We start from the raw sequence: 12,553 nt of genomic DNA, 5'->3' as shown, positions 1-12,553 counted from the left end.
ATTAATCCCATATTCCCTACCACATCCCCACCTTCCCTCAATTCTCCTACCACCTACCTACACTAGGGGCAATTTACAATGGCCAATTTACCTATCAACCTGCAAGTCTTTGGCTGTGGGAGGAAACCGGAGCACCTGGCGGAAACCCACACAGTCACAGGGAGAACTTGCAAACTCTGCACAGGCAGTACCTAGAACTGAACCCAGGTCGCTGGAGCTGTGAGGCTGCGGTGCTAACCACTGTGCCACCCGTAAAATTCCATATTTATTAATTGAATTTAAATTTCACCATCTGCCATGATGGGATGTGAACCCCTGTCCCCAGAGAATTAGCCTGGGCTTTACTAAGCCAGTGACATTGATTGTAGAGTGTTTTGGGATATCCTGAGGTCCTGAAAGGCACTTCATAAATGCAAGTATTGTCCTTTCCTTTAATCCAAAACTGTTTAGACTCATGGTGAGGCCATGGAATGTTTCCAGAGCACGAATCAGTATTGTCAGAATACAAGAAAAAGATATTTTCTTCTTTCGAAATGCTCTAAAAGGAAATGGAGCACACAAGTGCATCAAGTGATAGAAGCTAGATGATGAGAGACCAACAAATATTTGGGATTTTCAACTCCAGAGTTTGCTGAGTAAACTGAGTGTTAAATTGGACAATTTTAATTTTCTCATGTAGGTTTCTCCCTAAATGTTCAAAACATTCTATTTATTTGAAGATATTTTTGTACAAAAGGGTTGGTAGATAGATTTAATCTGAGATGAGCTGGTCAGTTGGGTGAAAATTATTACTAGCCAGAATTTGTTTTCAAAATAATGGTAAGGCTGATGGCATTTGCCATTATTTATGGCTACGTGGTACAGCAACTTCAGGCGAGGGGTGGATGAACGGTTAAAGCGAATATCCAAAGGTTGCTATCCAGGTTGTGCTGTTCCATCATTAGCTTCACAAAATTGGTATCCTGCTGCGCGTCACACCATTGACATGCATTGTATTTACGCAGTAGATACAAACTAAACCTGCTGCGGACATTTAGGATTGGTAATTACAAGCCGAAGTATGTTTAACAATGTGTTATCATTCCTGCCAAACAATCTCTCTGGCACTGAAAGTTAACTATTACAAGTGTGGAGTCTCATTCCTTCAAGCTTTGAATTTTTCAGTAAGATTTTTAAAGCGCCAAATTTTAAATTACATTTTTGTCTTACTTCTCTCTCGCTCTCAATCCAATTTTTCCCTCTTTATTCCTCCTTCTATATCTTTCTGTACCTGATTTAACTTTGAATTCACTCCCTTTGAACCGCCTTCTCAGTCCTTCCACTGTTTGTTTCCCATTCATTAAATCTCTTTAGAAAGGGAACCTATTGGTTGCCCTGTTCACTCAGTTTTCAGATGCCTTGTTTCCCTCCTTGTTATCGGATCGCACTTTCAGCAACTTTGTGGGTGAAAATGTTTTGAGCTGAAAGGTACAGGATCAAGTATAACTAACAGCAGATGCCGCCAGATGCCCTGTCAAAGCAGATTCTGGCCCATTAACTCAAATGCCAATTACACACCTTTGTTGTCAACTTCTCTTCTTTAATAAGAAATTTTCTTTTCAAATAAATGTAGAGGCTATTTGACAATAACTTTCGTCTTTTAAACTTTATAAAAAGAAACACTACAGTATGTGGCCTGACATACTGTGCAACTCAGCTTTCTTGCACTGACATTCACCCTCCAACACTGCCATGGATCATGACATTATCAGACTCTCTCACAGAATAAACAGGTTTAATACATTCTTTTACCAAGAAATTGCAATTTGAACGGCATCACAACATTAAGGAAGGCTTAACAAACATCTTCTGTCTCAGTGGCTGAATATGAAATGTAGTTCAAATCAGAAATTCATCAACCTTAAACGTTAACTCTGTTTCTCTCTCCACAAATGCTGCCTGACCTCATGAGTATTTCCAGCATTTTCTGTTTTATTTCAGATTTCCAGCTTCCGCAGTATTTTACTTTTGTGAGAATGGACAGGACTAGTTGACCTCAGTCAGTGCATTTGTGTGGTACTTTTGAAATTTAGAACAACTTGCATTTATAGAGCACCTTTAACATAGTAAAACATCCCAAGATGTCCCAACATACAAGATTTCAGATTCTTAAAGGAAGAGAGGTAGAAAGGTTTAGGGAGGGAATTCTAAAGCTTAGGTCTAGGCAACTGAAGGCATGGTCACCGAAGATGGAGGGCTGAATTTTATCGTGATATTACGCGCGGAGGCGAATTTAAATGGAGGGGCGGAATGCTGCCCCCGATAACGGAGAGGGGGTGGCCGCCACGGCCCTGGCAACAGCATCCAGCGCCGCCACAATTTTTAAAGGGCTTCAAGCCCTTAGAAGAAATTTGAATTTTTAAAGGCACAGTGTTTAACATTGCAATTAAAAAATGAAATAAAAGCTGGAAGCTCTTTCCCACCACCGCACCGCCCCCCCCCCCCACCCCCGCCAACCCCCATGTTTGTTTTTGGGTCTATAGCTCCAAAATTAACTATATTCTCGACCTGAACTCCCCCCCCACCCCCCACCTTCTCACATTTACCCTACAATGCCTTCCCACCATCCCCACAGCCAATAAAAAGTGTTTTCCCTGCTGCCCCACCCCTCCCGCCCTGATAATTTTATTCCCAACCCTCCTCACCAGTGTCTAACTTCGGAAAACCGTACAGAGTTCCGAAGACACGCAAGTTGTGATCAGCAGCCATAAAATCAGTGTGGGATGGCCACCGCCAGCAGGTAAGTTAACTTGCATCTTATTTATGTTCATTTAAATATTTAGATGAAGGCGCAGGGGGGCCGCAACGAGGTCCCCTGCCGCCGGTAATATGCGGCGGGCCCTTCTCAAAGTAAGGGGCCGAGGCAGGCCTCTCCCCGCAGAATTTTACGGGCCACCACCCACCTCCCCCCCCCCCCCCCCACCTCCCCCCCCCCCCCCCCCACCAACCCGGCACGACCCAAGTGTCGAGGGGCTGGTAAAATTCAGCCCGGAATGATTAAAATCGCAAGAGGCCAGAATGGAAGATCACGGAGAGTTGTCAGGCTGAAGGGGATTACAGAGATAGGGGGAACAATAGCTGTGTGACTCATCCATATGTTCCAAGTTAATTTAATTTCAGCTTGAATTTTCTTTCAATTGTTAAGAGAATAATCCAGTCAAAAGCCTGGGATTCTGTTTCACACCAACTCTTAGCGTGCTTCCTGGCAGGTCGTCCAAGAGGCATCCTTTATTTGTCCACAAAACTTTGTAGGTTGCTCTTTTGACTAAAAATGATGGTATTGATATAACTTAAGGAGTCTAAAATAGAAAAATAAATTGCTATTTTGTTTCTTCAAAAGGACAAAAGAACTCTGTTCTTGTTGGAGATGATCACTGTGGGGTCATGGACTACCAGCCCCTCAATCTGGAAAAGATTGTTGCTTTATTATTATTCACATGCTTTCAAAATAATCTCACTTTCCAGAACCTTTGTAAAGCAGTGCATTCATCTATTAAGAGCAAAGCAGAAACTCTGAGTAAATCAGTATCCTTTCATAGTGTATCAGCCTTTTATCACTGGTATAAATCTGGTCTGTTTTTCTCTTCACACTCTATCAAATACAGATATTAAACTACATGAGATAGCATCTTTAACTTCAAGATTCTACACCTCTGTGCCCCCTAGCCCAAGATGTTGCCACTGAAAAGGAAAATTGGATGCAATTTTAATGGGTGGTCTATTTGGAATCGCACGTTCTACACCCTCACGGAAGTTACATTTTAACCCCTTAACTTCCTTTGGTCTCAAAGCGTTTCTGATCATTAGCCCAGGATAACAAAGAGCAAAACCTCAAACCTTGTTTTAGACTTTAACAAGCAAATCTGATGAACAAAATATGATTGGGTACATACAATAACTTGCATTCATATAGAACTTTTAATGTAGTAAAACATTCCAAGATGCTTCACAGGAACATTAACAAAATTTGACACTAAGCCACTTAAGGCGATATTAGGAATGATGACTAAAAGCTTCGTCAAACATGTTTCTTTTAAAGTAAGAGTGAGTTAGAGAGCTTAAGGTCGAGACAGCTGAAAGCATGGCTGACAATGGTGGAGTGATGAAAATCACGGATGCCTAATAGACCAGAATAACAGTAATGGAATACATTGATATATTTACAACTGATATTACACTCAGGAGCACCTCTAACAAAATTAATAAATGATCACAACCTATATTGTAAATTTTGTTTTATAAATGCAATATTCATTTCTTCTTGTAGTTGTTTAAACTGCAAGAACTAAACTGTTCTGACCAATGCTTTATAGGTTACAATCAACTCAACATGATTTAAGTACTTCAATCTATTTGAATTCCCTGAATGGTTGTCAGGCCATACCAGATTAAATAACTGTCAGCTCAATCCAAAAGGAGTTGCCAATTACACACGATTTTAAAAGAAAGCTCACAGTATCCTTTTGTTTAAATGTAGATTAGTTCCTCCCCATAAATTTTGATAGACCGCTGACTAAACCTTGACAAAATTTGAATTGAGTTAGGCTGTGAACACAATTCTAACTGCAGTTGATTTTTAAACTCTTATTGAGATCAATTTTAAGTGCCTCCATCAAGCAGAAAGTGAAGGACAGTGTTCTGAAAATGGTGGCAATACAGTGGCTGTCCCAATCTTGCCATTTTGGTTGCAGCCTTCACATGGGTGACATGGGCCATCCCTATACCAAGCAGGAGCCTGTTTGTAATGTTCTAATCCTGGTCAAATGAAGTAGGCAAGTGATTTGATAGTTAACATGACCATGGTCAATGCAGCCTCACGGACTAGTTTTGATAACCTGAGGGGGGTTGAAGAGGAATTTTGCAGGTATTTTCCCCAGTTTTATCCTTGGGGTTCTTTTTCTGGTCTCATACCTCTCCCAGGAAATCATATGGCTACTGGGATGGGGTGGGGAGAGGAGACAGGAAGTGTCTAGTTATGATGTTCCAGAAATCATGAATGGGGAACCGACCTGATGGACCAGCTGGTCTTTTCCTGTCTGTTATTTTCATTTGTACAAAAGGCCAACACAATTTTAAGGTACCAACTGAAGAACATGGACCATGCACTCTCCGCCATTGATACCAAATGTTGAGTGCCTAACCAGCTGTGCTAAAAGGACTGCATGGGCCACTCAGAAAAAAAGACTAAGCTTTTCTTCTTTTTTTTAAAGAATTTTTGGAGGGCCAAGAGGAGTCCTTATAATTGCTCCCCTCCCCGAGGATAAAATTTCCAGCTTAGCTTAGTGTCGGAGTCCTTGCCCCCATTCCTCCAACTCTGGCCTCTTGTGCATCCTCCACCATTGGCAGCCATACCTTCAGCAGTCTCGGCCCTAAGCTTTGGAATTCCACCCTAAATCTGTCAGTCTCTCTCTCTTCCTTTAAGACACTGCTTGAAACCTTCCTCTTTGATTTCCTTCTTCGACTCAGTTTCAATTTTTGTCTGATTATGCTTTCGTGAAGCATTTTTGGATGTTCCACAAAGATAAAGACACTATATAAATGCAAGCTTTTTTTTTTTAATGCAACAAATAGTACAAGTACAAATAGGACAAATGATGGCTTTTGTCCTTTCCCCAGACTTACACTTAAAATAATGGAACGCAGCTGTTTCTGGGCCAAGATATTTGCTATTTCCTGTGCAAAGCAAAAAGAAAATAAAAGATATCCATGATTAAAAGTCTTAATATAATTTTTAACAAGTAATAATTACTGTAAAAAGAAGAAAATATTTATTTCTGAATGCACCTGCAAATCCAAAGTTGCATGAACAATATTTTACAATACAGGAGTAAACAATGTTGGCAATACAGACTCTGACTCATTTCCCATGCTCTTGCTCCAGTGAATGTGTAATTCGTGTGTTGTGCCCAACTGAAAGCTTCTAAACACACAAAATCAAGACTAAAAATTGGATTCCTAGTTCCAATGCTGAAGTATGTTCATCCCATACCATCCTCAGCATTTTAAAAGACCATTTTGTCACTAAACATGAGAAGTTATTACATTGTTGACTACTCAACACCATTTCCTGCTTACAACATTTTTGAAATAAAATCCTTTATTCTATCCTTAAGGGAGTCTCCCCATCAGTGCTCTTAAAAAAAACCATAACAATTTTTTACTTCTGTTGGTTACTGTTTTTCAGTGCTGCGGGTTTCACTGAGGGAACTAGCATGGAGAAGTTACTACATGCTGCAGGGTAAGTGCGATAAAAAAAGTCACACTCCAAGTGACAGGTGTGCTGAGGCAGATGGTTATCTCTAACTGCAGCTAACTCAGTTCCCTTCACAAAGCTGGGATCAGTGGCTCTACTCCTTATTAATAAAACTATAATTTTTAAAGAAATCTGCATAGCATAGACATCAAAGAAAATGAAGTTAAAGCCTCATAAAGGTAAAGGTTTTATTTTGTATAAAGGGGTAGTGAGTGTGATGCTTGAACTTCCGAGTGCTTTAGGACCAGTCGAGCCTGAAGTAATGATGAGTAACTAGACACAAGCAATGGTTGTTACAGGAAATGATTTTTAAAATGTAATTCATAAGCAACGCCAGAGGAAATCAATTAGTAAACATATAATGACAAATCATCACAGAGAAAAAAATTTATCCGGTAGATAAAGTTCTAAACTTTACAAACAAAATAAAACAAGTCAAGTTTATGAGCTATTTTGACATATTTGGATTAACTTTCTTGGATTGACTAAGATGAATTCTGGTTTCCACACGCTCTGAAACCACATACTTAGTGTTCAGAGGCTGTGATTATACTTTGTGTAGACAGTTCAAGTTTACCATCCAGGGCAAAATATTCACTGCTCTTTGCCCCATCCCCCAATTATTTGGGCCATTCTGAGGTAATCCCATTTTTTTTCCTGTTTACACTTGCTTTTGATGACACCTTACAGATATGTCACAGTCTACAAGGTTGGAAACTGCCATCTTAAAGGGGAAGGACACCTGACTTGCCCAAGTGAAATGCGAAGGGATGAAATAAAAAGACACAACTGGTGGCGAAACTTGCCTCCCTCCTTCCCCTGATCACGTTGGAAGCATGATCTGTAGTCTTGCCTCCATTGAGGGCACGACTCCTTTTATTACAAAAGTAAGTGGTGATAAGGCCTGTATTTTTAGTCCCTGTCATTTACTTTTTTTAGGAGGTGGGATATGGTTAGTCAAAACTGGGAGCAGGCGGGAGTTGCATTTACAATTTGCTTATTCCATTCACAGAAGCCATGAAAAGTACTACCATCAGTTTGTGTGGAGTAAGCAGAATGGCTTTGCCTGTCCGCAGCCAAGAAAATATGTGCTGAATCTAGGCAACACTACTACAGAGGGATGGACAGGATAAAACTTAAGCCTTTTAAGGATATGATAGCACAGCAACCCAGAGGTCATGAGTTTCAATGCCATCATGGTAATAAGTTTGGTCATTTCTGGGCTGGCACCACAAAATAAAATCCTAAAACATCTTTAAAAAATCTCCCAAATGTTTCAGTAAATTCCTTAATGGAAGGGAGGCTACTCAGTCTGACCTACATGTGACTCCTATATGGTTGACTCCAAATGCTCTCAGGATAATTTAGGATGGGCAATAAAAGTCTGGAGTTCCAAACAAAGGCACATCCACTGTGGCCACCAGTGGTATATGGAGAAAAGGCTATTGAGAATGACCTTAAAAGAAAAACCCTTAATTACAAGTTCACATGGGCATCCATTAGCTTTGATTTTGATTAGCTGATCTAATTTATGATTGATGAGGAGCAAAATGTATGTTGTCATTTACACAGAAGTTCATAATTGATTGAGTGCCTTCAGAGTAGAAAAATACAACCCTGGTATATGAAGCTTAATCAGTTACTGATTAAACAGCATTGTGAAAGGATAACATTGCAGATTTCAGCCCCACATCTTCCTCAGAAATTGGACTGGATCAAACTGAACTGAAGCAGAAATAAATAACAAAAATAAATTTTGTATTTATTGTGATGTGATTAATGTAAAAGGGGAGTAGATAATTGTTTTCTTTGCCAAACAAAACAGGTTCTTTATTTTTTACTCGGGAAACAGCAAAAATAGAAATTAAAAATGTAAACAATTAAATTATGGTTTATTCCCAGAAGAGTATAAATTAAGGAAGAACCGTTAGTGCTGTACACCTCTGCGAGTTTACTATGCAGTCTTGTCCCTAGAGAAATATATAGAAATATTAGCATTTCTTTAAAAAAAACTTGTTTTTGTTACTATTTTCCCATCAGAGTACATTTCTAGGCTGGTTTTCTCATCTGCTTGGCCTGACAGCTTTGTGCTAAAAGGGTGGTACATTACACACTGTTTGAGACTATACCCATGTTCTCTGGTACCTACATGTGAGGGGGTATCAGGTTCACCAAGATGTGACTCTCCCATTATTTGCTCCCGCTGTTGCTGGGAGATCTCAGTGAATTTCACTCAGTATCTTGCCCTTCAAAGTGGTTCAGATTAGGAATCAGTTCAAACCCGTGTCCATCCCTGCTCTATAACAATAAGTGTTGGTGTGTCACCATGTAACATTACTGCACTACCCAGTGCATTTGTGTTCTCGTGCTTTTTTTTTATTGTTGGCCATCCAGGGTCAGATGAGAGAGTGGGACCATGACCTACTCCTCAACATCTGCCAGTAGGTGAGCTGGCAAACTAACTGTGGGCAGAGAAGCCCGATGTTATTTGCAACAATTTCTACCACAGCATTATAAACAAAAACAATCCATACAATCAAATCACAAGATTCTTTCTCTACTCGTGTAGCTATATTCCTTTACAATAAATACTGCTGATATCTTTCAAAACCATGTGACATTAAATATAAACAGGAAACAAAAAGAGGACAAACAAATGGAGACAGGTGTAAAATCTCAGTGCAGTCGTAGCTTATGTTTAAGATGGAGCCAAAGAGAACAGGCATTACTTACTGTCAGAGGACAATCGAAGACGCCAACATTGCCCTCCACATCAAGCTATGCCAGCATGCAGCAAGAAAGCAGGAGGCAGAAGCTTGTTGTTAGTAACACAAAAGTATAGCAAGTGCAAGAAATGAGAAGCACAGCCATCAACAGTTTGACAACACCCTACAACTTTCTGATGATTGTGAAATGAACAGTCCACGCGAAACAGCTCTATGCTGTGGAGTTGTTGCTTCCTCACCTCAGGCTCACAGCTCCATTTCTCTGCAGGTTTTTATATCAAAACTTATTAAACTTGTTATTTAAATTAATAATTAATCTTTCTTTTAAGTTTCTTGCATAACTCCCACAAATGATTGTGGGATTTCCAAGCACAAATTACGTTCAGTACAAATCGACTGTCCAAGATCTGCTGCGCTAGTTTAAAAAACCAGGATTAATTAATCATCATTGCGAGTTTCCACTAACTGCATCCATTTGTAGGCCTTCGAAGAGGTTCTAAACATTAAGTTGGTTCTTTTGGACTCAAGCACCCTATTAGAGATGTTTTAAAAGATTTTGAATGTAATGTTTCTAAAACTTACCCCAATATAACTAGCAAATGGTTCTGTATATGTTTCAGTAATGTAAAATCAGGTAACTCACTGGTAGTGGATTGACACTGTGATTAAAAATGCTAACTTTTGTGATAAATACATTTTCAGCTGTATTAACCAAATTGCACACAGTTACCACCCGTAAATATTTCAAGGAATATTTTAAAGCAATTTTTCTTTAAATTATATTTTAGAACACTGCTGGATAGAGTTGGTGCATGACAAACTTTGTGTTTAGGAATATGAGTGAGTGAAAACTCGAGAAAAAAATAACTTCTCAAAATGAGCGCAAATTGTGCCTGCATCACCAATTGCGTCCAAAACGGAAACACCACTCCCACTGTGTTTTACTTACTGTCTGACACCTTCTCAGAGTGTGAGAGAGTGGCATTAGTTGAGGAATGGGAGCCTGTTACCTGCCCATGGATGGCTTGAGAGGTAGAAGACAAAGGAAGGGGAAAGAGAGAAAAGATCCATTTAAGAAAAATTGTGCCCCAAAAGAGAAGTAGCTGATCTCTGATTGGAACCATCATGAAGCAGAATTATACATCTACACAACCATATAATAAATGTCCAATTTACAGTATTCAACTCAAATCTACTTAGCTATAATCTTGTTATTTTCTTCTTTCCTATTTCCTCCTTAGTTGAGAGAGGTTAATATTAGGGGTGATTTTCCTGGGTCTGCATCCAGTGATTACCAGTAAAATCACCAAGTAAAGAAATCCATTCCATTAGTATAAATCAAAGGAAGGAAAATCAGGCAAATTTCCTTCAGAATTGTATGCACTCCAACCTGCCTGACATTTTTGTATACACTGCACTTGCAAACAGACCCAGGAAAATCTCCCTTATTATCCTGTGACTTCCTCCACCATCACCTAAGCCCCATCCAAGCCCTCACCACCAGTCTGAACGATATTTTGAGCAGCTCTTTGATTAGATGGGGTGATTAAACAATAAGGCCCATTAACCACTTTGATGACTTCTGTTTCTGTCTTCAGTCCAACTAAATAATGGTGTTGGTGTCAGAAATAACAACCAGCAGCTTCTGGCCACGAAAAGCAATGCGACATGCAGAGTGCCACTGCACTTTATAGTAATGTTAACCATGGCTCAATGGTGGTACTTGCCTTGGGAGTCAGAAGTTTGCGGGTTCGAGTCCCACTTCAGAGAATCGAGCACAAAATCTGGACCAAAACTCCCTGTACAGTACTGATGGAGCCCTGCACTGTCAGAGGTTCCATCTTTCAGATGAGAAGTTAAACCAAAGACCCATCTGCTCTCTCAGGTGGATGTTAAATATCCCATGGCACTATTTTTGTTACATAAGTTTCTAAATTCACTTGAAAAAGCCCTTTAAAACATTCCTGCAGGGGATGCAGAGACGAAGTCGGCCCACATCAGAGATGCCATCTATGACGCAGCAATGACCACCTATGGCAAACGTGAGAAGCAAAATGCAGACTGGTTTCAATTTCATTTTGAAGAGCTGGAATCTGTCATAGCCGCTAAGTGCATTGCACTGTCGAACTACAAGAAAGCCCCCAGCGAGTTAACATCCGTAGCACTTAAAGTAGCCAGAAGCACTGCACAAAGAACAGCCAGGTGCTGTGCAAATGACTACTGGCAGCACCTATGCAGTTGTATTGAGCTGGCCTCCGAGACTAGAAACATCAGAGGAATGTATGATGACATTAAGAGAGCTTTTGGGCCAACTATCAAGAAGATCGCCCCCCACCCCCCCACCCCCACTCAAGTCTAAATCAGGGGAAACGATCACTGACCAACGCAAGCAAATGGACCGCTGGGTGGAGCACTACCTATAACTGTACTCCAGGGAAAACGTTGTCACTGATACCGCCCTCAATGCAGCCCAGTCTCTGCCAGTCATGGATGAGCTGGACGTACAGCCAACAAAATCGGAACTCAGTGATGCCATTGATTCTCTAGCCAGTGGAAAAGCCCCTGGAAAGGATGGCATTACCCCTGAAATAATCAAGAGTGCCAAGCCTGTTATAGTCTCAGCAGTCCATGAACTGCTTTGCCTGTGCTGGGATGAGGGAGCAGTACCACAGGACATGCACAATGCCAATATCATCACCCTCTATAAGAACTTGGGTGACCGCGGTGACTGCAACAACTACCATGGAATCTCCCTGCTCAGCATAGTCTTCGCTCGAGTCGTTTTAAACAGACTCCAGAAGCTGGCTGAGCGTGTCTACCCTGAGGCACAGTGCAGCTTTCGAGCAGAGAGATCCACCATTGAAATGCTGTTCTCCCTTCGCCAGCTACAGGAGAAATGCCGCGAACAACAGATGCCCCTCTACATTGCTTTCATAGATCTCACCAAAGCCTTTGACCTCGTCAGCAGACATGGTGTCTTCAGACTACTAGCAAAGATCGGGTGTCCACCAAAGCTACTAAGTACCATCACCTCATTCCATGACAATATGAAAGGCACAATTCAGCATAGACCCTTTTCCTATCCTGAGTGGCATGAAACAGTGCTGTGTTCTTGCACCTACACTGTTTGGGATCTTCTTCTCACTGCTGCTCTAACATGCGTTCAAGTCTTCAGAAGAAGGAATTTTCCTCCATACAAGATCAGATGGCAGGTTGTTCAACCTTGCCCGTCTTAGAGCGAAGACCAAAGTACAGAAAGTCCTCATCAGGGAACTCTTCTTTGCTGACGATGCTGCATTAACATCCCACACAGAAGAGTGTCTGCACACTGATCAACAGGATTGCGGCTGCCTGCAATGAATTTGGCCTAACTATCAGCCTCAAGAAAACGAACATCATGGGACAGGAAGTCAGAAATGCTCCATCCATCAATATTGGCAACCACGCTCTGGAAGTGGTTCAAGAGTTCACCTACCTAGGCCCAACTATTACCAGTAACCTGTCTCTCGATGCAAAAATCAACAAGCGTATGGGA

At 40.8% G+C, this 12,553-nt stretch overlaps 1 protein-coding gene across 6 annotated transcripts in view; it reads right to left on the bottom strand.

The window, feature by feature from the left end:
• elmo1 (engulfment and cell motility 1 (ced-12 homolog, C. elegans)) overlaps positions 1 to 12,553 on the bottom strand; it is a 321,507-nt gene that overhangs the window by 151,483 nt on the left and 157,471 nt on the right. For all 6 annotated transcript variants that reach the window (XM_068056594.1, XM_068056610.1, XM_068056619.1 and 3 more), the window contains one exon: positions 5,662 to 5,712. In XM_068056594.1, coding sequence (XP_067912695.1) covers positions 5,662 to 5,712 — 51 coding nt within the window. The remainder of the gene's footprint in view (positions 1 to 5,661; positions 5,713 to 12,553) is intronic.

This window comes from Heterodontus francisci, chromosome 2 (genome assembly GCF_036365525.1).
Source record: "Heterodontus francisci isolate sHetFra1 chromosome 2, sHetFra1.hap1, whole genome shotgun sequence".
Classification (NCBI taxonomy): Eukaryota; Metazoa; Chordata; class Chondrichthyes; order Heterodontiformes; family Heterodontidae; genus Heterodontus; species Heterodontus francisci.
Note: the sequence above shows the minus strand (reverse complement) of the source record. Positions and strands in the feature narration are given on the sequence as shown.